Raw genomic sequence first — 23,062 nt, 5'->3', positions numbered from 1 at the left:
CCACTGAGCCAAGCTGGCTAGGGCAAAAATATATATTTATTGATTTCAAAGAGGAAAGGAAAGGAATAGAGAGATAGAAACCTCAATGATGAGAGAATATCATTGATCAGCTGCCTCCTACACGCCCCACACTGGGGATCAAGCCTGCAACCCGGGCATGTGCCCTGATCAGGAATCGAACCCTGACCTCCTGGTTCATAGGTCGATGCTCAACCACTGAGCTGGGAGCTGGGCAGTTTCTACAATTTTTATTGCATGTATGAGAAAAGAATGTATGACATTTCAATTATAAAAATTCCTTTTATATGAAAAATCACTATTAAAAATGTAGAAAGTATAAGCCATGAATAGCATAAAACCAAATGATATTTGAAAACTAGCTTGAAAATTTCTATTAGATATCAGAGGAAAAGGCTAAAGAGATGAGGGAAAACATAAGAGACAGAGAATATAAGTGATACAACATTTGTTTAACAGGAAGAAGATGAGCACAAAAAGAGAAGGAGCAAAAAGATTCATTCATTCATTACTCACTCTACATATATTTACTGAGCCCATTATGAGCCAACCACTAATGAACATTTTATATACTCATTTAAAGTTTCTAATTAAGCCAGAGAAAGACAAAGGCTGTATAATTTCACTTAGATGTGGAATCTATAACAAAATAAAACTTATGGAAAAAGACATCAAGCTTGTGGTTATCAGTGGTGGGGTGGGAAATGGGGGCATTGGATAAAGGTGGTTAAAAAGTATAAACTTTCTGTTATAAGATAAGTAAGTATTGAGGATGTAATGTGTACTTGAAAGTTGTGAAGGTAGTAAATATTAAAAGTTATTATCACAAGGAAAATAACATTTTTCTCTCTCTCTTTTTCTTTTCTTGTAACCCTATCTACCAGGTAATAAATTTTAACTAAAGTTATTGTGATAATCATTTTGGAATTATGTAAATCAAGTCATTATGCTATACACTTTAAACTTATACAGTGCTGTATGTCAGTTCTATCTCAATAAAACCGAACGAAATTTTGTTTTAAAGATTCTAGTTAAAGATTTTGTTTAACTATTTTCTGTAATCTACTACTTTTAAAATCAAAGAAATAATAGAAGAACATTTCTCTGACCTGAAGGAAACTGCAAGCCATCAGATTTAAGGGATAAAATGAATATAAATGGACTGTACATCTTTATGAAATCTCAAGTTTCAAGGATAAAGGAAAAACATTTCAGTATCTAAATAGGAAGGAAACAAGTTACACACAAAGAAAAAAGTGGACTTTTCCCAAACTTTATTTATGTAACTAAATTCTACAATGAAGCAATGCCTATTGAATTTTTAGGAGCAATAATTACAAAGAATTCTGTACATAGTAACCATACTATTCATATACTAGAGGCCCGGTGCACGAAATTCGTGCATTGGGGGTGGGGGGTGGTCCCTCAGCCCGGCCTGCACCCTCTCTAATCTGGGACCCCTCTCGCAATCCCGGACCAATGGTTCCTAACCGCTCACCTGCCTGCCTGCCTGATCGCCCCTAACCACTCTGCCTGCCTGACCTGATGCCCCTAACTGCTCCTCTGTCGGCCTGATCGCCCCTAACTGCTCCCCTACCTGCCTGGTTGCTCTTAACCGCCTCTGCCTTCCGGCCTGGTCACCCTTAACCGCCTATGCCTGCTGGCCTGGTTGCCCCTAACCGCCCCTCCCCCCCCCCCCCCCCCCCGGCCGGTTCTGGTTGCCCCTAACTTCCCTCCCCTGCCAGCCTGGTCACCCCTAACTGCCCTCCCCTGTCAGCCTGGTCACCCCTAACCACCTCTGCCTCGGCCCCTGCCACTGTGGCTCTGTCCGGATGGATGTCTGGAAGATGTCCAGTCTAATTAGCATATAACCCTTTTATTAGTATAGATGGGTTAAGAGAAAGACCTTCTCGACATGTAAGAATTCACATAATCAGCCTGACAAACAATGCCCCCAAAGGTCCATCAGTCAATTGAGATGAGTCTAAAGGAAGAAACCAAAAATGGAAGAGGGTACAAAAGGAACAACCATTAACTATTAAAGAATAGTTAATGCCTATTTACTACCATTGGTAAATAATTAAGCCAGTAAAGAATAGTTAATGTCAAAAAAAAAAAAAAAAGAACAGTTAATGTTTAAATCATTTTTTGGAACATGATTATGAAACAAAATGCAAATGTCTTTAAGAGAAAAAAGTAATTCTTTAAGAGAAAAAAGTAAGTCATAAAATATATAATTATTTGACAAAGATTTAAGATGAAGGAAAGGCAAAGAAGGAAATAAAAGTGTCCTAAATTTCTCATTTAACTTCAATGCACTTATAGATGTTTAATTCTTGAAAATGGCAGATTTTTTTTCTGGCTTTAAATATTTTGTTTTATTCTATAGGCACATAATCTTGAAATTATTACAGAAGAGGGAATATTTTACTTATTTTTTGAAAGTCTTTTCTGCTTATGCAGTTAAAAATCATTTAAGTTATTTTCTGAATAACTAATGAGAGATTTTTCTTAGCACTATTCAAAATTCATTTATATTTTCAGAAATTATTTTGTAAGAAAAAAAGGAAAAGAGAATTTTATTTTCTTTCCTTTTGTATTCTCTTTACCTCTCTCCCTTCTCTGTTTCATTCTTTGAAAAGTTTTAAATTTAGAAGTTTTGTGTGTCAAGGTCAATCATTTTACCCTATCTGGACCTAAATTTTCTCATCTCTATAAAGGGGTTTGCCCTAGCTCAGTGGTCGGCAAATTGCGGCCCCTTGAGTGTGGCTCTTCCACAAAATACCACGTGTGGGTGCGCACATACAATGCGATTGAAACTTCGTGGTCACACTCAAGGAGCCAAAGAACTGCATACGGCTCAGCCGTAGTTTGCCGACCACTGCCCTAGCTGGTTTGGCTCCGTGGATAGAGTGTTGGCCTGCGGACTAAAGGATCCTGGTTTCGATTCTGGTCAAGGGCACATGCCTGGGTTGCAGGCTCAGTCTTCAGTAGGGGGCATGCAGGAAGCAGCCAATCAGTGATTCTCTCTCATCATTGATGTTTCTACCTCTCTCTCCCCCTCTGAAATCAATAAAAATATTAAAAATAAAAAACAAAAAGGGGATAATAAAACTGCCCTTGCATTTTCCAGAGGGTTGTTAGAAGGTTCCTATGGGTCAGTGTATATGAAAGTAAATAATAGAGCACAAAAAATTAATAGTTATTACTTGGAAAATATTACAAGAGCCCTTCATAGGAGGATTAGTTTTTTTTATTAACATATGCTTCCCTTCCCTTTACCCCTGCAAAAGGTATATATGCTTTTCATGGAACTCAGTGGGAAACATTGTAGTCTTTGCTTTAAGCAAAACATATCAAGATTATGGATTTCAGCTATATTTCGAAAAGATGCGAAAGCTCTTTGGGAGAATATTCTGATTTTTCTCTTTTTTGCCTAACTTCAATTCTATTATTTTAAAGTAGAGGCTCGGTACACAAAAATTTGTGCGCTCGCGGGGGAGGTGGTCCTTCAGCCCGGCCTGTGCCCTCTCGCAGTCTGGGACCCCTCGGGGGATGACAACCTGCTGGCTTAGGCCCGCTCCCCGGGGGATCGAGCCTAAGCTGACAGACAGACATCCCTCTGTCAGCCCGGGAGCCCTCGGGGGATGTCTGCTTGCCAGCGGGGAGCAGGCCTAAGCTGCAGTGACATCCTTAGTGCTGCTGAGGAGGCGGGAGAGGATCCCACCACCACCGCTGTACTGGCAGCTGTCAGCCTGGCTTGTGGCTGAGCAGAGCTCCCCTATGGGAGCACACTGACCACCAGGGGGCAGCTCCTGCATTGAGCGTCTTCCCCTTGGTGGTCAGTGTGTGTCATAGTGACCAGTCATTCCCAGTCGTTCTGCTGTTAGGGTCAATTTGCATATTGCCCTTTTACTATATAGTATAGAGACCTGGTGCATGGGTGGGGGCCGGCTGGTTTGCCCTGAAGAGTGTCCCGGATCAGGGTGGGGGTCCTGCTGGGGTGCCTGGCCAGCCTGGGTGAGGGGCTGAGGGCTGTTTTCAGACTGGCCATACTCCCTTCAGGGTGGGGGTCCCCGCTGGAGTTCCTGGCCAGCCTGGGTAAGGGGCTGAGAGCCATTTTCAGGCTGGCCACACCCCCTTCAGGGAGGGGGGTCTTGCTGGGGTGCCTGGCCAGCCTGGGTGAGGGGCTGATGGCTGTGTGCAGGCTGGCCACGGCCCCCATCCACCCAAGCTCCCAGTGGAGGCTGGCTGGAAGCAGGTATCTGGGATTTATTTATCTTCTACTAGAGGCCCGATGCACGAAATTCATGCAAGAGTAGGCCTTCACAGCCATGGCTGCCTCAATCTCTCCCTCGGTGAGGTGACTGCCTCGATCCTCCCTTGCAGGTGTGGGCGGTTGCTTGAATCACTCCATCTCAGCCATAGGCAGCTGCCTGGATCCCTCCATTGCAGTCATGGGCAGCTGCCTGGATCCCTCCATTGCTGCCACAGGGGCGGGGTGGGAGAGGCTGCCTAGATCCCTCCCTCACAGCCGTGGCGGCTGCCTCAATCCAGCAACTGCAGCCCCGGCTTCATCCCAGAAGGATGTCCGGAAGGATGTCCTGTTTAATTAGCAAATTATGCTTTTATTATTATAGATAATTGAAACTTTGTTGCCTTGAGCGGAGGCCACAGCTGGCCAGGGCAGGCAGGAAGCTTGGTTTCCTTCATCACCAGGGCAACCAAGCCTCCTGCTTGCTCCAGCTCCATGGCTGCCGGCCGCCATCTTGATTGGGTTAATTTGCATATAGTCGCTCTGATTGGCTGGTGGGCGTGGCTTGGGCATAGCAGAGGTGCAGTCGATTTGCATGTTTCTCTTTTATTAGATTAGATGTGGGATTATCTTATTTTGACTCAATAATTGTTTTTTTCCTGGTTATAAATAGCTGTCTTTTTAAAATTCCAGCACAAATCTGTTACACAGTGCCATGATTATTGATGAGACACCTTTGACTAGAAGGTGTTTAGCACAGTCCTTGGCCCAGCAGTTTTTTGGATGTTTCATATCCAGAATGTCTTGGTGAGTAATATCAAAGTTTACAATACTGAGCAGAAGAATCAAGAAATTTTGTTTTTATTTTCTTTTCTTGCAATGTAAACTCACCTTTGTGCTAACTGCAGTAGTTAAAAGACAGTATTCTCTCTCTCTCTCTCTCTCTCTCTCTCTCTTTCTCTATCTATATATATATATATATATATATATATTTTTTTTTTTTTTTTTTTTTTAAGAAAAAGAATGAATGTAAATTTCATCCTAAATTTTTGGTCATGAATTCAATATAATTAGTTTTGCAATTTGCGATAAGAATAAGGCAAGAATTTTGATAGCAACAATTTCTTAAACTGAATGAATAGATAAAGGGAATTGAATGTACAGCAATCTATAGTTAGAATTCTAATGTCAGTACTCAGTGCAATTGGTAATGTAATGTTCAAGATAATTTTTAAGGCAAAATAACGGTCTTCTACAATAGTGATAGTGATGCAGGAATTTTTCTGCTGGTGCCTAGCTCTATGCTAATTTATTTGAATGATGTAAGAGACACCAGTTTTTATTTTCTTTTTGATTAATTTAAGATGCATTTGAAGAAACACAGGAAACTCCCTTAAGATTGTAATTCATAAGTGACCATTCTGTGCTATAAATATTATTTTTCCCTCCTTGTTGGAGAAGAGAGGGCAGAGGGTAAAGCCTCTTGACTTTCTGAAATTACATAGTTTCACTAAAGAATAGAGCCTGGAACATGGTAAACCAAATGTTTGAATGAACAAATGAATGAATGAATAAATGAATGAATGATATCAATTGCCTTTCCTCTTGAGAAACTCAAAAATTAAGTAATTAAACTTCAGGTCTTGGAATCCCATCGATAATTATGCATGGGTTGCTAATAACTGAATGCGGCTGTTATTTTAGAGGCTGACTGTGTGGACAGAGTTGGGCGAGAGGGAAGCAGCACTGCCAGAGAACACACATAGGCACATTGTACTTGAACTAAGACTGCAGCAGTCCTCTAGTTAAAGGTGAAGCCAGATGTGAAAAGACACAAGGAATGGTCAAGTAGAACTCAGCTGGAAGTGGAAAAAACCAAATAATTTATTAATAACTTTCATTTTCTTTAAGAAGGCAGAGAAGTATACACTATACCTGTAATCTTCTGTTTTATCTGAAGAATTTCTATGATTAAAAGTTCATATTTTTACTTTTTGCTTAGGTCTGATGAATGGGTACTGAAGGGAATTTCAGGCTATATTTATGGACTTTGGATGAAAAAAACTTTTGGAGTTAATGAATACCGCCATTGGATTAAAGAGGTAAAAATACCTAGATCCATTGTCCGCTTAGAAGTCAGTAAGACATGTTTTCATGATTTCAAAGTTGCATGTCCTTTATTTTTTATTTTATTTTATTTTTATTGATTTTAGAGAAAAAGAAAGGGAGTTGGAGACCGATAAAGAAATATGAATGAGAGAAACATCCTGTACATCCCCTACTGGGGATCGAGCCTACAACCTAGGCATGTGCTCTGACCAGGAATCGGCGACCTCCTGGTGCATGGGTCAGTGCTCAACTATTGAGCCACACTGGCCAGTCACATTTCCATTTTTAGAAAAATAATTGTAAAATACTTATTGTCATTCAAAAGTCTCTAATTTTTTTCCAGTAAACTGAGAATGACTATAATGGGAAAGACTAATGGTCTATTTTATCCCATTTCCATTATCAGTGTTGGCCTCTAAAAACTTTTTTTCCTAAGGAAGAGAATATTTAAGCTCCTTAAACATCAAGTTAGTTATCAGATATATTTCAAATTCTCATAGTAGTCATTTTTAATGTATCTCTCTGCTTCCTAAATTTGTTTAGACTTAGAGTCCAGGTTCTGGAGTCAGATTGCTTTGCAGTTGGCCTCATACATTTACAAGCTTTGTTACTTTGGTTAATCTTTCCAAGCCTCATCTGTATAAGGAGAGTAGTATTAGTATCTACCCCATGGGTGGGGAATATGAGACATCATACATGTAACATGCATGGTGCCTTGTACATAGTAAGTGCTTATTATATGCTGGCTAGCCCTTCAGTACATTTATGCTCCTGTCATTGTTAGTCTTTTTCCTGTAATTTAAAGATTTGGCCCAAAAGACAAAAATCAACTGTACTAGTATTTTGCCTAGCCTAGGGGTCCTCAAACTATGGCCCGTGGGCCACATGCAAATACAATATTGTATTTGTTCCCGTTTTGGTTTTTTTCCTTCAAAATAAGATATGTGCAGTGTGCATAGGAATTTCTTCATAGTTTCTTTTTAAACTATAGTCCGGCCCTCCAATGGTCTGAGGGATAGTGAACTGGCCCCCTGTTTAAAAAGTTTGAGGACCCCTAGCCCATTCATGTAAATATACATTTAAATCATATCATGCTTAGCTTATTTCTTCTAAGGTGGAAGATTAGCCTTTAATATCCTTATTAAATAGAGCCCTTCATTTCCCCCCTTTTCTCATTTTATCTATCTTCATCACCCCAACTAGAACTTAAGTAAGCCAAAAGGTAATTGTAAAAGATTTCAGACATTTAGAACTATAGAAGAATTCCTGCATCTAGAACTGAAGAGTCCTTTCTTCATTTCAGAAACTAATGAAAGGGAAATGACATGCAGCACTTACCATGTTTTGGGCACTGTTATAAGCATTTTATAAATGTTAACCATCTTAATCTTCCTAACTACTCTGTTATTATCCCCATTTTATAGATGAGGAAACTGAGGCACAGAGAGGTTAAGTTATTTGGCCAAAGTTACACAGCTAGTAAGTAGTAGAGCCAGGATTTAGACCTGGCTTTTAACCACTTCATTATGATTTTTACCACTTCTCGATTCTGCTTGTATATTATTTAACTAGTTATGAATTGCTAGCACAGTTATGTTGTCCTTTTTTCACTTAAGCTTTTTTTTACTTTGATGTATGTCATATTAGAGAAGACAACGCATTTTAAAATGTTGATTCCTGACATCATTTTATCCCCATTTGTTTTTACTTTCCTAAATTCTCCATCAAAGCCAAATACAGAGAAGGAAGACGTAAACTTGGAAAACCAGCTAGAAAGGTTGGGAAGAGCCATTAGGAAAGTTACCAGGATACTGGCCAGCTCTAAAGTCACAAAGTAGACAAGGCTTTTAGGTGCTGTCTTTTAGCCAGCGGTATAATTTGCTTTTTTTATAAGAACATAAATTACTTTTCAAATTCATTTAGTTTATTTAAGAAATTTACATTCTAATTCTAGAAAATGAGAAATCACAGTTCAATTTTAAATTTATATGTAAAAAAATTTTCACTGGCTCCGATTTTCATATTTTTTTTTAGGAGCTGGACAAAATCGTGGCGTATGAGCTAAAAACTGGTGGAGTTTTACTACATCCCATATTTGGTGGAGGAAAAGAGAAGGATAAGTATGTTTATTGTTCAGATATGATATTATAAAACTTCTTTTATGGGATCACTCTTTGATGATCATTTGTATGGGTGTTTAGGCCCACACAGATCAAAGGGTAATATTAACAGGTAATAATATTGAGGCCACAAACCCTGGTAACCACATTACTCTTTTCATTACTATTTTTATTGCATATGATGGCTACAAATGGATTTAAACATTTAAAACAGACTTAAAAATGTAATGCTTTTCTTTTTTTCCATGTTAATTTTCTATTGCTACTATAGCATACTGTTTTGTTTTGTTTTTAATATATTTTATTGATTTTTTACAGAGAGGAAGGGAGAGGAATAGAAAGTCAGAAACATTGATGAGAGAGAAACATCAATTCAGCTGCCTCCTGCACACTCCCCACTGAGGACGTGCCCGCAACCAAGGTACATGCCCTTGACCGGAATCGAACCTGGGACCCCTCAGTCCGCAGGCCGACGCTCTATCCACGGAGCCAAACCAGTTAGGGCTATAGCATACTGTTTTCATAGAAGTTTTAAAGTAATGGAAACACTAATAATTATTTGAATTGAATTGGATGGGAATTTTTAAATATTTTCACTTACCATAAAGTGAAATTTTACATTTTCTTTAATTATGAAGGTAGGCAACAGACAATGCTGTGACGTTGCCTACAAGATATTTTCCTGTCACATTATAATTGTTAGCCGCTAATTTGAGATATTCTTTGCACTTATAACTCAAAATTACTAGAGTAGACCACTGCTAGATCTTATTATTTAATGCATTGATAAGCTCACTCACATATTGGTATATCATAATTTTTTTATATTTTGATCATTTCACTATAATTGGTTTTCTTTATAATTCTGTAAATTTTATTTTGTGCATTTTGAACTCGTTTCTTATATGGGGCCCATAGAATTAACCAAACTGCCCAAGTGCCTGAAAACACAACAAAAGTTAAGAAACTTGAAATTGTATAACCAGGAACCCTTTTTTGTTATGGTCACTGAGACAAGATTAAGTCAGTGGAAAAGCATAGAAATTTTGAAGTAAGACAAACTTAGATTTTTTTTTTTATCATTGTTGGTGATCTAAGAAAATTTTGCATATTGTTGCAGAGAAAGTGTGTGTGTGTGTGTTTTAATGTGTAAAGTGACAGTGATGATTCATAATCTATCTTAACCAGGTTGGTTGTGAAATTATTTGAGATAAATCTTCATACATAGTGCACATTCACTCATTAATTCTTTCACTTTCTTCTCTTGGCTGCCTGCCATATGGCTGTTTCCCAGTATATAATTAGAGCATTCCCATTGTGTGAAAATACCTTGGTTTTGCCCATTTATTTAGTTCTTGTTGTATGTTTAATTTTAAAAATGTGTATATAAAAGCAGCACATGAATACATTCTCTTTTAAGAAATATAAAACAGGACAGTGTAAAAGTATGTGGAGTAAAACATAAAGATCCTTTTTAGCCACACACACACCCCCCCCCCCCCCCCGTTTTTTTTATCACCCCTCACTCCTACAAAACCTCTCCGTGGAGATATAACCACGATTATAAATTTGCTATATTGTCTTTCAAATATATTTGAAGCCTTTAATTTTTTGCCTTTATTTATGTATATATGACATTTACAAAATAGTATTCAATAATTCTACTAGACTGTACCTTTCTTTTAATTTACTCCTGATCTCTTAAATTTTTACTTAGTCAGTCTGGTCTTACTGTCCTCTGGATTTTATGTTTTTCTTTTGGAAGATTTTTCCCACCCGGCTGGCGTGGCTCAGTGGTTGAGCATCAACCTATGAACCAGGAGGTCATGGTTCGATTCCTGGTCAGGGCATTTACTGGTTTGTAGGCTTGATCCCATGTGGGGTGTGCAGGAGGCAGCTGATCAATAATTTTCTGTCATCATTGATGTTTCTATCTCTCACTTCTCTCTGAAATCAGTAAATATATATATATAAGATTTTTTCCACCCCTAAATTATGGAAATAAATGTTTTCCTTTTTTTTATTTTAGTACTTTTATAATTGTTTTTGTTTTAGATATGCAGTTCATCTTGAATTTTTAAAAATATTTTTTATTGATTTCAGAGAGGAAGGGAGAAGGAAAGAGAGACAGAAACATCAATGATGAGAGAGAATCATTGATCGGCTGCCTCCTGCATGGGATTGAGCCCATAACCCGGGCATGTGCCCTGACCAGGAATCAAACCCTTAGCTCATGGATCATAGGTGGACTCTCAACCATGAGCCACACAGGCCGGGCTTAACATTTTTTTGTGAGTGTATGTATCCTAGTCTTTGTTGCTCTCATACTAAGGAATTCCCAAGAAGTTTTATGTTTATTATCTTGATGTGGCCATGAAATGTACTGTTTACTAAATATTTAAAATTGTTATGTTAAGTAAATCTGTTTATTTGTTTAGTCCGGCATCCCATCTATACTTTTCAATAAAGCATCCACATACGCTGTCTTGGGAGTACTACACTATGTTCCAGTGTAAAGCTCACCTTGTAATGAGATTGATTGAAAATAGGATCAGTATGGAATTTATGCTACAAGTAAGTATTAAAGTTAAGAATTGACCAATTATAAAGAAAGATCTCTATGTGTATAATATGAATACTATTCTGTAAATAGGGTCAGGGTATCTGGGTGTATGAGGTGGAGTTCTGTTAGTTGTTAGCTGTTAGCCCACTTAGACCTATGCTTTTTGTTTGTTTCCTCAGATATAGAATGGGTATCAATACTTCACACTTAGTGCAGGATTTTGTTAAGATAAAATTAGAATGTGAGGATGAAAGTAAAACCAATTTATACATATGGTTTTGTATAAGCCCCATGGCCTGAGGTCTCCTGGCCTGGTGCTGGGGTGGGGGTGCGGCCTGAGGTCCACCGTCAAGCCCTGCCGGGCAAGGGGCACAGCCTGAGGTCCCTCACCCTGGCCAGGTGCCATAAAGCCTCAGGTCCCTGCTGTCCGGTCGTGATATTATGGCGTCCAGGCTAATTAGCATATTCCTCTATTATATAGATAGATAGTAGTTGAGGAAGTAGAAACCAGATGTATTATAATGAGGAAAAAAATGTATTTTTTCCTCATTAATAACATTCTTAGAGGTAAGTAAACAATAACTTTTTAGTAATCTTTTTAAAAAAACTTTTAAAGTTTGCCCTAAAATTAAGTTTCTTTAATGCTTCTGTTCTTCAGCTCGCCTTTAGAGTAAAGAACACAGATATTAAATGAAAGGTGGTCCATCAAGAGCCATTTAGCTTTTTGGAGTACTATAAAACCTATTGAGTGTTCTCAACTTCTTAAGTAATGTTTAGTTTCTATGTAAAGCTCATAGCATAACGAATTATAGATATTATTTATTATTATAAATCTTAAAAACAATATTCAGTGTTGGCCAAGACATTAATATTCAATTTTTTTTAAAAGAAAAATGGTTTTTATTCTGGCTGTTTAATTCTTTGCATAACTTCTATTGATAGTCTTTAACTAGAACAATTTATAGAGTAAGATGTGAAATTGCTGTCTTCTATAATTGACTGTAATAAAGTTCTGTTGCAAAGTAGTTTCATAGATAATTGAAAGCAGTGTATATTATGTTACTAAATGATACTTTTATCCTTACAGGTTTTCAATAAACTGCTAAGTTTGGCTAGTACTGCTTCATCTCAGAAGTTCCAGTCCCATATGTGGAGTCAAATGTTGGTTTCCACGTTTGGGTTTTTGAAATCCATCTCGAATGTCTCTGGCAAAGACATTCAGCCTTTAATAAAGCAGTGGGTGTATCCTTTTAAATAGCAGTTCAACAAGTGGTGGTGGGGCAGGGGGAGAAGATTGTATGTGTGAGGGGAGGGAGGAAGAGGAGGGATTTGGGGGATGAAAGGAGAGATAAAAACTATATTTCTAAAGAATAGTAAAAATAACCAAGAACTATAAATCATACCTCTCTCTCTCTCATACACACATCTGTACTATTTGTAAAATTTGGTATATTTTGAAGTAGTTTTTAGTGTGAGTACAGCAACAGGCTTGATGGGAGGGGAGGTAAATAATTCAGACAGGCCTGTACAGTTACTTGTAAGATGCAATGTTCTGGTGACTTATGGATATGGTTAGAAGTTGGCACAACTTGAGTAGTATCTTGGAACTTTTTAGTTTTTACATTTTCTCATTGATTATATTAGCAACCCAGTAGAGTGGTTTTACTTCTTTCAAAACACAAATTTCTTAATGTTTCAGAAATTCTGTTTAAATCTGGGGAAACATTTTCCACAAGAATTCTGAATACTTTACCACCTGCTTTACAACGAAGCATGCTCTCAAGCTTTGAACTGGTGGTAATGCATTTGAAAATTATTACCACAGTGAATAATTTGTTTAGTACATATTCATTTTAGTATGCAAAAATTCCTTTACGATTCTTCAGAGACCAGAGTGGTGTGGTAAAATTTTATGGAAGTTTTGCATTTAATAGAAAACGAAATGTCTTGGAATTGGAAATAAAACAAGATTATACATCACCTGGAACTCAGAAATATGTGGTAAGTTTTTTTTCTAAAATTACCTTTTGTATTACTTCCTCCCCAGTTACAATATAGGAAGGGCTTTTGAGTGGGGATCTGATTCGAAGTTTCATAATGTGATTTTGTTTACAAAGAATGAAATTGATCAAAAACCAAGTGTTGCTGAATTGAAGACAGATTACAAATGGAGATTTCAGAGGATACAAATTCTCCCCTCTGGCACTAATTGCTTTTCTTGGTCTTCAGATACACATCTGGGATAGTATTATTTTATATTTTGATATATATACCTACACATGTAAGAGTACATATTGGTATTTTTCTAGCACTACCTATGAACACTATGTTTCTTTAATTTAAAGGGACCACTTAAAGTGACAGTGCAGGAGTTAGATGGATCCTTCAATCATACATTGCAAATTGAAGAAAACAGCCTTAAACATGATATACCCTGCCATTCCAAAAGCAGAAGGTAGGCATTGAATCATACTTATAAGTTGAAGTTTATAATTAAATTGTAAGTTTCACAGATTAAAATGCCAAAATAAAAATCCTAATGTGTACATATTTTTTAGGTAGAGAACATGTTATCTAGTATCTCCCCCCGCCCCCCGCCCCGCCATTTTACTTCAAGTTAGTATTACCAAACATTCTTTATTTGCTTTTTCTTTTTGACAACATTTTTTTTTACCTTAGAATTAAATAATTAATTTTCCAATTTAGGTTTGAGAATCCTTATTTTTGTAGGACAGGAGGAGGTAGAATAGAAGTTTGAGTTTTTGGAGCAAGGAAAAATTCAAGATAAATTGCTTAGTTTTATTCTTATTAGTTTCAATGGATTAATATCTAGAGGAAATATTGGGGAAATGATCATTGGGTAAAAGGGAAGGAGCTGAATACATATGTCATGAAAGCCCCTACATCGTCTACACCATGTGGCTTTCTCCCCTGTCCCTGCATCACCATGCCCTTACAGAACAATCTTACTGTCTCAAAGGCACAATACCAGTTTACGTAGAGATGTCCAACAGTTCATGTTTTATTTAATGTATTTTTCTTTATTTTTTTTAAACTCGGCCAGTAGCATGTAATCTGAACAGTGAAAGATGAGCATACTTTTGTGCTTTGCTGTAGTAATGTGTAGTAATATCAAAATTCCAGGAACAGAAGTCTATACTCATGTCTACATTTAGGTCATCTCAGACGTGAGCGTGTCAGTTGATTTTGACAGCTTTCAGGGAACTTGATTCAGGAATTTCCCCCAATCATTTCCTTGAATCTGTAATTATTCTTTCTCTGAAAATTCTTTCTTAGTTCAAAGGGAAATTTCCCCCTTTTTAAAAAAATGTGTTTTTGTTTTTTTTTTTATTTCAGAGAGCAAGAGAGGGAGAGAGAGAGAGAGAGAGAGACAGAGAAATATCAATGATGAGAGAAAAACATTGATCTGCTGCCTCTTGCATGCCAGAGGATCGAGCCCACAACCCAGGCATGTACCCTGACTGGGAATTGAATTATGACCTCCTGGTTCATAGGTCAATGCTCAATCATTGAGCCATACCGGCCAGGCCCTCTTTCTTTTTATGCTCTCTACCTTTGACATCAATCAATTGCCTCCCATACAATACACATCTCCACTGGAGATTGAACCCACAACCTGGGCATGTGCCCTAAAGGGGAATCAACTGACCTTGCGGTGCATGGGATGGCACTCAACCAACTAAACCACACTAGCCAGTGCTGCATTTTCTTTTCTTTCTTTTTTTAAAAAAATTTTTAAAGGATTTCTTTATTGATAGCTTTCTTATCTTTTCTACATAAAACTGTAGCTACCAGTTCTTGGGAATATGTTTAAAGTTGACATTTAATTATATTTCTTCTTTTCATTAAACTTTGATCACAGTGACATCTCAATTTCATTTACTTCATTCCTTCAGCTTCAAAATCACTTTTGTTGTGATTAAATTCCATTACATTTACTATTCCTTCTTCCTTAGGCTATCTTTCAATGTTCCATGAAATCCTTGATTTTCGGCTGCTCTTTATCTCTTCTCAGAACTGTAAATGTCACAATTTCAAACTTAATTTTTCTTAAATGTAGGAATAAGAAGAAGAAAATTCCACTGATGAATGGAGAGGAAGTTGATATGGATCTTTCTGCAATGGAGTAAGTTAGTTACTTAAGTTTAAGGATATATTTTCTGCATTCTCATTTGTCTTGTTATATACATTTTAAAGTATATAAATGTCCTGAAACTAGTGCTTTGAAAACTTTTGAAAGGCAGTGGAACCTTATGCTAAAACAAAATCTTAGGTAAAATCATATACAGTGGGATACTTCTCAGCCATAAAAAAAGATGAAATATTGCCATTTGTGTCAATATGGAAGGATCTTGAGAGTATCATGCTAAGTGAAATAAATCAGGTGAAAAAGGACAAGAATCATATGATTTCACTCATGAGATATAAAACAAAAAGTAACAAGTGAACAAACAAAACAAACTCATAGACACAATCAATATGGTCATTACTAGAGGGGACAAGGATGAAGAGGGTAAAGGGGGTCAAGAAGGAGATTAGACTAGGTAGTGAAACTTATGTTATTAACCAACTAGAGGCCCACTGCACAAAAATTTGTGCACTTGGGGGTCGGGGGGTCCCTCAGGCTGGCCTGTGCCCTCTCGCAGTCTGGGACCCCTCGGGGGATGACCACCTGCTGGTTTAGGCCTGCTCCCTGGGGGATTGGGCCTAAGATGACAATCAGACATCCCTCTGGCAGCCCGGCAGCCCTCGGGGGATGTCCACTTGCCAGCGGGGAGCAGGCCTAAACTGCAGTCGGACATCCTTAGCGCTGCTGAGGAGGCGGGAGAGGCTCCCACCACCACTGCTATACTGGCAACCGTCAGCCTGGCTTGTGGCTGAGCAGAGCTCCCCCATGTGGGAGCGCACTGACCACCAGAGGGCAGCTCCTGCATTGAGCGTCTTCCCCCTGGTGGTCAGTGTGTGTCATAGTGACCAGTTATTCCCAGTCTTTCTGCTGTTAGGGCCAGTTTGCGTGTTACCCTTTTACTATATAGGATAGAGGCCTGGTGCACAGGTGGGGGCCGGCTGGTTTGCCCTGAAGGGTGTCCCGAATCAGGGTTGGGGTCCCTGCTGGTGTGCCTGGCCAGCCTGGGTGAGGGGCTGATGGTTGTTTGCAGCTGGTCACACCCCCTTCAGGGTGGGGGTCTCCACTCGGGTGCCTGGCCAGTTTGGGTGAGGGGCTGAGGGCCGTTTTCAGGCTGGCTAGCGACTGAAGCTCCCAGCCTCTCCTTTTTTCTTTTTCTTTTTTATTCTGGGATTTATTTACCTTCTATAATTGAAACATTGTTGCCGTCACTGGTGCTCCCAGCTCTGAGGCCGAGGCTGGCTGAAAGCAGGTATCTGGGGTTTGTTTAGCTTCTATAATTGAAACATTGTTGCTTTCGGCCTCAGAGCCGGGCCGCGGCAGGCGGGGAATCTTGGCTTCCTCCATCACTGGAGCAAGCAAGCCTCATGTTCGCTTCAGCTGCGTGGCTGCCGGCTGCCATCTTTGTTGGCAGTTAATTTGCTTATCGCCCTGATTAGCCAATGGGAAGTGTAGCCGAGGTACGGTTAATTACCCTTTTTGTCTTTTATTAAGATAGGATGTTATCCCAATAAATTTAATTTTAAAAATAAAATTAAAAAAATAATGAAAGAAGGGAAAGTAAATCTAGCCTGGGGAAATACAGGGTGGTGGTGAGGTGGGCACAGTCTTGGTTTAGGCAACTTCCTTGCTCTCTTGCTGGCCTTGAGACCAGTGCTTCTCAAGCTATAACATGCATGCCAACACTTCTGGGGATCTTCTGGAAATGCAGTTTCTGACTGAGCGCTGTGTTTGTGGGTTCTGAGTGTTTACATTCTTAATGAGTTCTCAGGTGGTATTGATTCTATGTCTTTGGACAAGGCTTCAGGGTACTTTAAGGATCTCTGTGCTTGCAAAACACAATTTAAATATCATTATTTTAAAATTTTAAACTTTTTGTCCATCCATATTGTGCCTGCATATTTTTTTATAAAACATCAGTTATTTACTAACTTGGTTGCCAAATATCACTGCTGTTTACATACTGTTTTTATATTTTTTCCGTATCACATGCCTTGGCTATAGTAAGCAATCACTGGTATTGGATGAATTTCCAAACTATGACTTTATAACTTACTGTTTGAAAAAGGTGATTATGAGTCTAGCATTTAAAAAAAATAAAATACTAAAAGTTAGTTAAACAAATAACTTAGTAAAATAATTCATTTCTTAGTCACAGATTGATTTCTAGTAAGGGGTGGCCCTTAAAGCCATAGTCAATTATTTGGCGACAGGAAGTGAAATGAAAAAACTTGTTCTTATTCCCCTTTTTACATTATGTAATCACAAATCAAAGTCCCAAATTAATAATTTCAGATGGAATTTCTTTGTGACAGCTAACTGTCTTACTATCCTTGGAAATCTCTTCAACATGATTGGTATAGATAGACATTGTGTTGAAGTTAAACATAATGGGGAAGCTGTCAATGTGATTTTTAAAAAATGGATACATTAAACTCCAGGAAGACTTGAATACTGCATGTAGAAGAGAATCTGATTAATAAATGCTTTGTTTCTATTTTATGAATATGTAAAATTAAAAAGTAAGTAAAAAGGAAAGTTGTGTTTTCTTTCAGTGCTGATTCCCCTTTGCTGTGGATAAGGATAGACCCCGATATGTCAGTCCTGAGGAAAGTAGAATTTGAGCAAGCAGATTTCATGTGGCAGTACCAGCTCCGCTACGAGAGGGATGTGGTTGCACAGCAAGAGTCCATCTTGGCGTTGGAAAAGTTCCCCACACCAGCATCGCGGCTTGCCCTCACTGACATTCTAGAACAAGAGCAGTGTTTCTACCGAGTAAGAATGTCAGCTTGCTTCTGCCTTGCGAAGGTGAGATTACATACAGTAGAAAGAAAACAAGATTGAATACTGCATATTAAAAAAAATAGAACTCTGCCCTGGCCAGTGTGGATCAGTGGTTGGTGTGTACATAAGAATTTGGGGGGTAAGTTTGTGTATTTTCTTAGAAATGATAATGGAAGGCTAAAATGTATTAAATTTCTAAGAATTGAAGTTATTAAAAACTAATCCAATTGCATTGCTAACTTTTGGAAAGCTGTTTTATTTATTTAAAAATATGTTTGCTGTGGTGATGGAAATTACTTTGTTTTCTAATTATTTGCAGATTGCAAATTCAATGGTGAGCACATGGACAGGACCACCAGCCATGAAGTCACTCTTTACTAGAATGTTTTGTTGTAAAACTTGTCCAAACATTGTGAAAACAAACAACTTTATGAGCTTTCAAAGTTATTTTCTACAAAAGGTACAGTTTACTTTCCAAATTTCCTATGATTGTTTTATGCCACTATCTGTATATCTCAGTTTAACTTGGAGACCATTCAAATAATAGATGTGTTTACTTTATTCTAAAAGGTTTTGCCTTTGTTCTTTTTGTTTCTAAAATTTTTTCCAAAATTTTAATTAAGTGATTGCTCATTGATTTTATGAGCGGTGGAAAGTAACTCAAAATCCACATTAATACTAAAATAAATAGAAATGGATAGTTTGAATTTGGGGCTGGTTACGTTGAGGATGGAGGAATGGGTAAGCCCTAGGATGTGGACAGTATAATCTGAGTAAGAGACAAGCAGCACACCACACTAGCGTCAGTCCCAGCGCTGTTACTCACTGACAGTTTGCCTGTGGACAAGTTCCTTAACCCTCTAAGCCTCAGTCTACTCAATTGTAAAATTTATCTTTTTTAGAATTAATTAAGATCAAGCATATAAAATGTTTTAGATTATATTTATCACACAGTAAGCCTTTTAAAAATGATAATTTAGAAAGTGGGGATGTGATAGAGTCACTGTTTTGGGAGGGAATGTGAGGATGGCAGAGTGGTCAACATTTGGGCAATTTGGAAATTATTTGTAAAATTTTTTGAGTAATTTAATAATGAAGGCAGAGATTAAATGAACTAGATTGGACTAGAAGGAAAAGTGAAGTTGAAATAGAAAAATCTTTCTTGGTTTGGGGATGAAGAGTATGAGAATGGAGACATGTTGAGGATAAAGCAGGCCTGAGTAAAGGACATTATGGGTTTGGTTTATTTTGGATAGAGGGATGAAATATTCAGTGGGAGCCAGTAAATATTAGAGAGATGGAGAGAATTCTGAAGGTGTTAAGGTGTGGGACACAGTTGGGAGGTTAATTTAAGAAAAGGTAAGAAGCTCCCTCTTTTCTGAGGCAGGTGGAAAGCAGATTAAAAGTAAGTGAAATGAGCCAGGCCGGTGTGTTTCTGTGGTTGATTGCCAACCATGAATTAAGTAGTCACGGTTCGATTCCGTCTCTGGCTCAATCCCTAGTTGGGGATGTGCAGGAGGTAGCCGATCAATGATTCTCATCATTGATGTTTCTATCTCTCTCTCTCCCTCCTCCCTCTGCCTGTTTCTGAAATCAATAAAAACATATCTTTAAAAAATATTTTTTAAAAAGTAAGTGAAATGATAGCTGTTGAAGGAGATGTTAAGCATTATATATGATAGAGGGAAAAGTAAAAGGATTACTTGGAAACATTGAGAGACCTGCTAAGAGTGGAAGTCATAATATATTATTTATAGTGAATTTCGTCAGTAAAACAGATTCAGGACAGTTTGGGGAAAGCCTATAGTGGTATGATCAGAGAAGTCGGTGGCATCCAGTTATTTTATTTTATTATTGATTTATTTATTTTTACTGTGTGAGCCAGGCTTCCACCTTCTTAGAAAAGTTGCCTGTGAAAATTTGAGAAGGAGAATGTTAGGCTGGATTTCAGATAATTTACCTTTTTCCTTAAGCTGAGATGGGGTGGTATTGGAGAATCAATGTCTTCTCAGACTGATGATTGAACTATATGCCTCAGTCACTATTTCATTTAATCCTGAAAATAGTTGTGTGGTTGTGAGGCTTTTTAGTAAGCAACTCGCTAAAATAACCCATCTTAGTAGGCAGTAGAGTAGGAGTTGAACAATGGTTTATCTAATGTTAAAACCCATACCTTTTCGACTGTAAAACCCAGAGCTGAATATATCATTTACATGATGTATATTTCCTCTGACAAATGAAGACAGAGGCATATGGGCTAGAGAGTGCATCCAGTTACTCAGCGCCCTTGGTTCCTGCTCAGCTCTTTTGTTAGAATGTTTGGCACATGTTCTTAGTGGGAAAGGCTGGGAGTTACGGGGGGGTTAGGCTCCATCCAGAAACCTGTGTCTGCACTAAAATAGCCCTTTTTTAACATGCACTGAATTCAATAAATTATAGTAATGAATTGAGTTATAATACTTAAAAATATTATTTTTTGTAGACTATGCCAGTTGCAATGGCTCTATTGAGAGATGTTCACAACCTTTGTCCCAAAGAAGTCTTAACGTTTATTTTAGACTTAATCAAGTACAATGACAACAGAAAAAATAAGGTAAGAAATCTTAATGATTATTATAAAACTATCCAGTGATATTTTGTTTTTAAAGAAATATTTAGACTGTGAAATCATTGTTGACTCCCTGGTACTTGAAATTTCTAGCATTAGAAGCATGTAAACATGATTTATTATAATAACCAGTGGATGAAAACCAAGATTAGTTGGTTTTTAAATGTTCCTCATACCTGTTGTAATGTGGAGATAGCAGTGCCTCAGATTTTGGAGAGCCATTTAAAACTTGTTTTGGTAAAGTCTGACAGCCCAACTTTATTTTTGCTCCTTTTTTATTTTACTAGAAAACAGTTCCCTTTTGGGATAATTTGTTCATTGATGAATTTGATTTTTTAAAAACCATCATGTATGTTTATTCATTTATTTATCAAAAAGCTATTGGATGCCATGGTTCAAGTTATTTCACCTTACTTGTTACCAGATAATCTAGCTTGTCCAATTAGGATTCTAGTATCTGTGAGAATTGGATGTGGTCTGAGGGATAAATTTATTTTTATTATTTTTTAAAAATATATTTTATTGATTTTTTTACAGAGAGGAAGGGAGAGGGATAGAGAGTTAGAAACATTGATGAGAGAGAAACACCGATCAGCTGGGTCTGAGGGATAAATTTAAAGTCTTTTGGTTTTCCTACTTTACCTACACCCCCCTCCTCATTTTTAATTTGTGGGTTCATTCTGTGATCTAAACACTTAAGTCAGAAATAGTTGTTAAATAAATGGGCTTTGTGGGCAAAGGAGTTCCCAGAGGTAACAATGAATATAAAAATACTTGAAGAAAACAATCTGTAAGTGGTTTGAAAACAAAACTTTTCCCATAGTGTACACTTGGTTCTGTTTGTTTGTTGTTGTGTGCCATATTCTTTTTTCTGCTCAGTATCTGAACATAGGACTCTTTAGGGACTCTATTGTCATGTGTAACCATGTGAGGTTCTGCCTCCACAATGTAAGTCAAAAGGGGGTAGGTATCCATCCCTTTTCCGTCCCTGGCAGTTTGTGGTAGAATTAACTCACTTGCTCCATGTTCAGATTCCCAGGCTAGCGTATCTGATTTCCTGAGTTTAAATCAAGTCACACCCAGATTGCCTTTCAGTAAATTGTTTCTCTGAGAATTGACTGCGATATGGGTTTAGGAATTAGCTTTTTTTATGGTTTCCTCTTCCATTTTCTCTGTTTTTGCTAGAAACTCCTATTATTCCTGTGCTATGTCTTCTACACCAACCCTCCAATTTCCTTATGCTTTCCTTCCTATTTTTTCTCAGTTTACTTCTGCTCAAAAACTTTAGTTTTTTAAGAAAACTTAATATTTCAGTTTAATTTTGATCCTGATTCTCTGCATATTTCTTTTTAAAATGTTTTACTATTGGGAGGCATCTCTTTGGTTATTTCTCAGACAATATTAATGATAGTTTAGGTTTTTTTTTCCACCTGCATGCTTTTTCCCCCTTGAATACTCTATTTCCTTCAAGTTGCGTTTTCCCCTTTGTTTGTTCTGGTCATTTTTATGTTGATACTTTTCTGAAATATCTGGTGATCTTTGGTTACATGTTTATATGTGAGAGGAAAGCACTAAGGAGCTGATTTGAAGCTCTGTATTACCAGCAGGATTTATGGACTTTGGTTTTCCTTTTAGAGAAATCTGGCTAGGTTACTATAAGAGTGCCTTTCATATAGTAAGTATTTATTGTGTTAACTACTATATTACTAGTTATGAATCTCACTTTTTTTTTCGATGTGTGACTCCGTGCAAAACACAGAGTTGAGTACTTACCAATTTATGTTTTTAGATAAATTATGGTCTTAGGTTGTAAATATTTTATTTTATTAATTTTTTAATAGAAGCGTGAATTTTATCTTTAATAATTTTTTTTGGCTTAGTTTTCAGATAACTATTATCGTGCAGAAATGATTGATGCCCTTGCCAACTCTGTTACACCTGCAGTCAGTGTGAATAACGAAGTTCGAACTTTAGATAATTTAAATCCAGATGTGCGACTCATTCTTGAAGAAATCACCAGGTTTTTGAATATGGAAAAACTTCTTCCAAGTTATAGACACACCATCACTGTGAGGTATGATGATTCTTTACATTTCCTTTATTCTTTTAAGTTATTTGTTTTATAATTACAAGCAAATTTATTTTCATTATAGAAAACTGGGAAATACAGTAAAGATAAAGGAGAAGATTAAAATCCTGTGGTTCTATAATCCACAGATAAATTATTACTATACTGTTTTGGAGAGTAGCCTTCTAATTTTTTTCCTCTTGTAACAATATAAATGTTTAATTACTGGACATATATTGTATATATAATTTTTGCATTCTGTTTATATCATAAATACTTTCTCATGTCATCAGGAATTCTTCAAAAGCATTATTTTTTATGTCTGCAAAATATTTTATCTCATTGGATATAATATAAGCATTTTTCTATTAGACTCTTTTAAGATGACTT

General features: G+C 37.3%; 1 protein-coding gene across 18 annotated transcripts in view; it reads left to right on the top strand.

The window, feature by feature from the left end:
• Positions 1 to 23,062, top strand: part of TAF2 (TATA-box binding protein associated factor 2) — an 83,082-nt gene that overhangs the window by 25,485 nt on the left and 34,535 nt on the right. For 17 of the 18 annotated variants that reach the window (XM_036338145.1, XM_036338147.1, XM_036338142.1 and 14 more), the window contains 12 exons: positions 4,967 to 5,080; positions 6,276 to 6,375; positions 8,417 to 8,502; positions 10,941 to 11,076; positions 12,153 to 12,307; positions 12,952 to 13,066; positions 13,411 to 13,520; positions 15,147 to 15,212; positions 17,768 to 18,020; positions 18,316 to 18,456; positions 20,479 to 20,589; positions 22,485 to 22,678. In XM_036338145.1, the coding sequence (XP_036194038.1) occupies positions 4,967 to 5,080; positions 6,276 to 6,375; positions 8,417 to 8,502; positions 10,941 to 11,076; positions 12,153 to 12,307; positions 12,952 to 13,066; positions 13,411 to 13,520; positions 15,147 to 15,212; positions 17,768 to 18,020; positions 18,316 to 18,456; positions 20,479 to 20,589; positions 22,485 to 22,678 (1,581 nt within the window). The remainder of the gene's footprint in view (positions 1 to 4,966; positions 5,081 to 6,275; positions 6,376 to 8,416; positions 8,503 to 10,940; positions 11,077 to 12,152; positions 12,308 to 12,951; positions 13,067 to 13,410; positions 13,521 to 15,146; positions 15,213 to 17,767; positions 18,021 to 18,315; positions 18,457 to 20,478; positions 20,590 to 22,484; positions 22,679 to 23,062) is intronic. The other variant, XM_036338143.1, reaches the window with a different exon arrangement.

The sequence above is a fragment of the Myotis myotis genome, unplaced genomic scaffold, assembly GCF_014108235.1.
Source record: "Myotis myotis isolate mMyoMyo1 unplaced genomic scaffold, mMyoMyo1.p scaffold_m19_p_16, whole genome shotgun sequence".
NCBI lineage: Eukaryota > Metazoa > Chordata > Mammalia > Chiroptera > Vespertilionidae > Myotis > Myotis myotis.
This window is presented reverse-complemented; position numbering and strand designations above follow the sequence as displayed.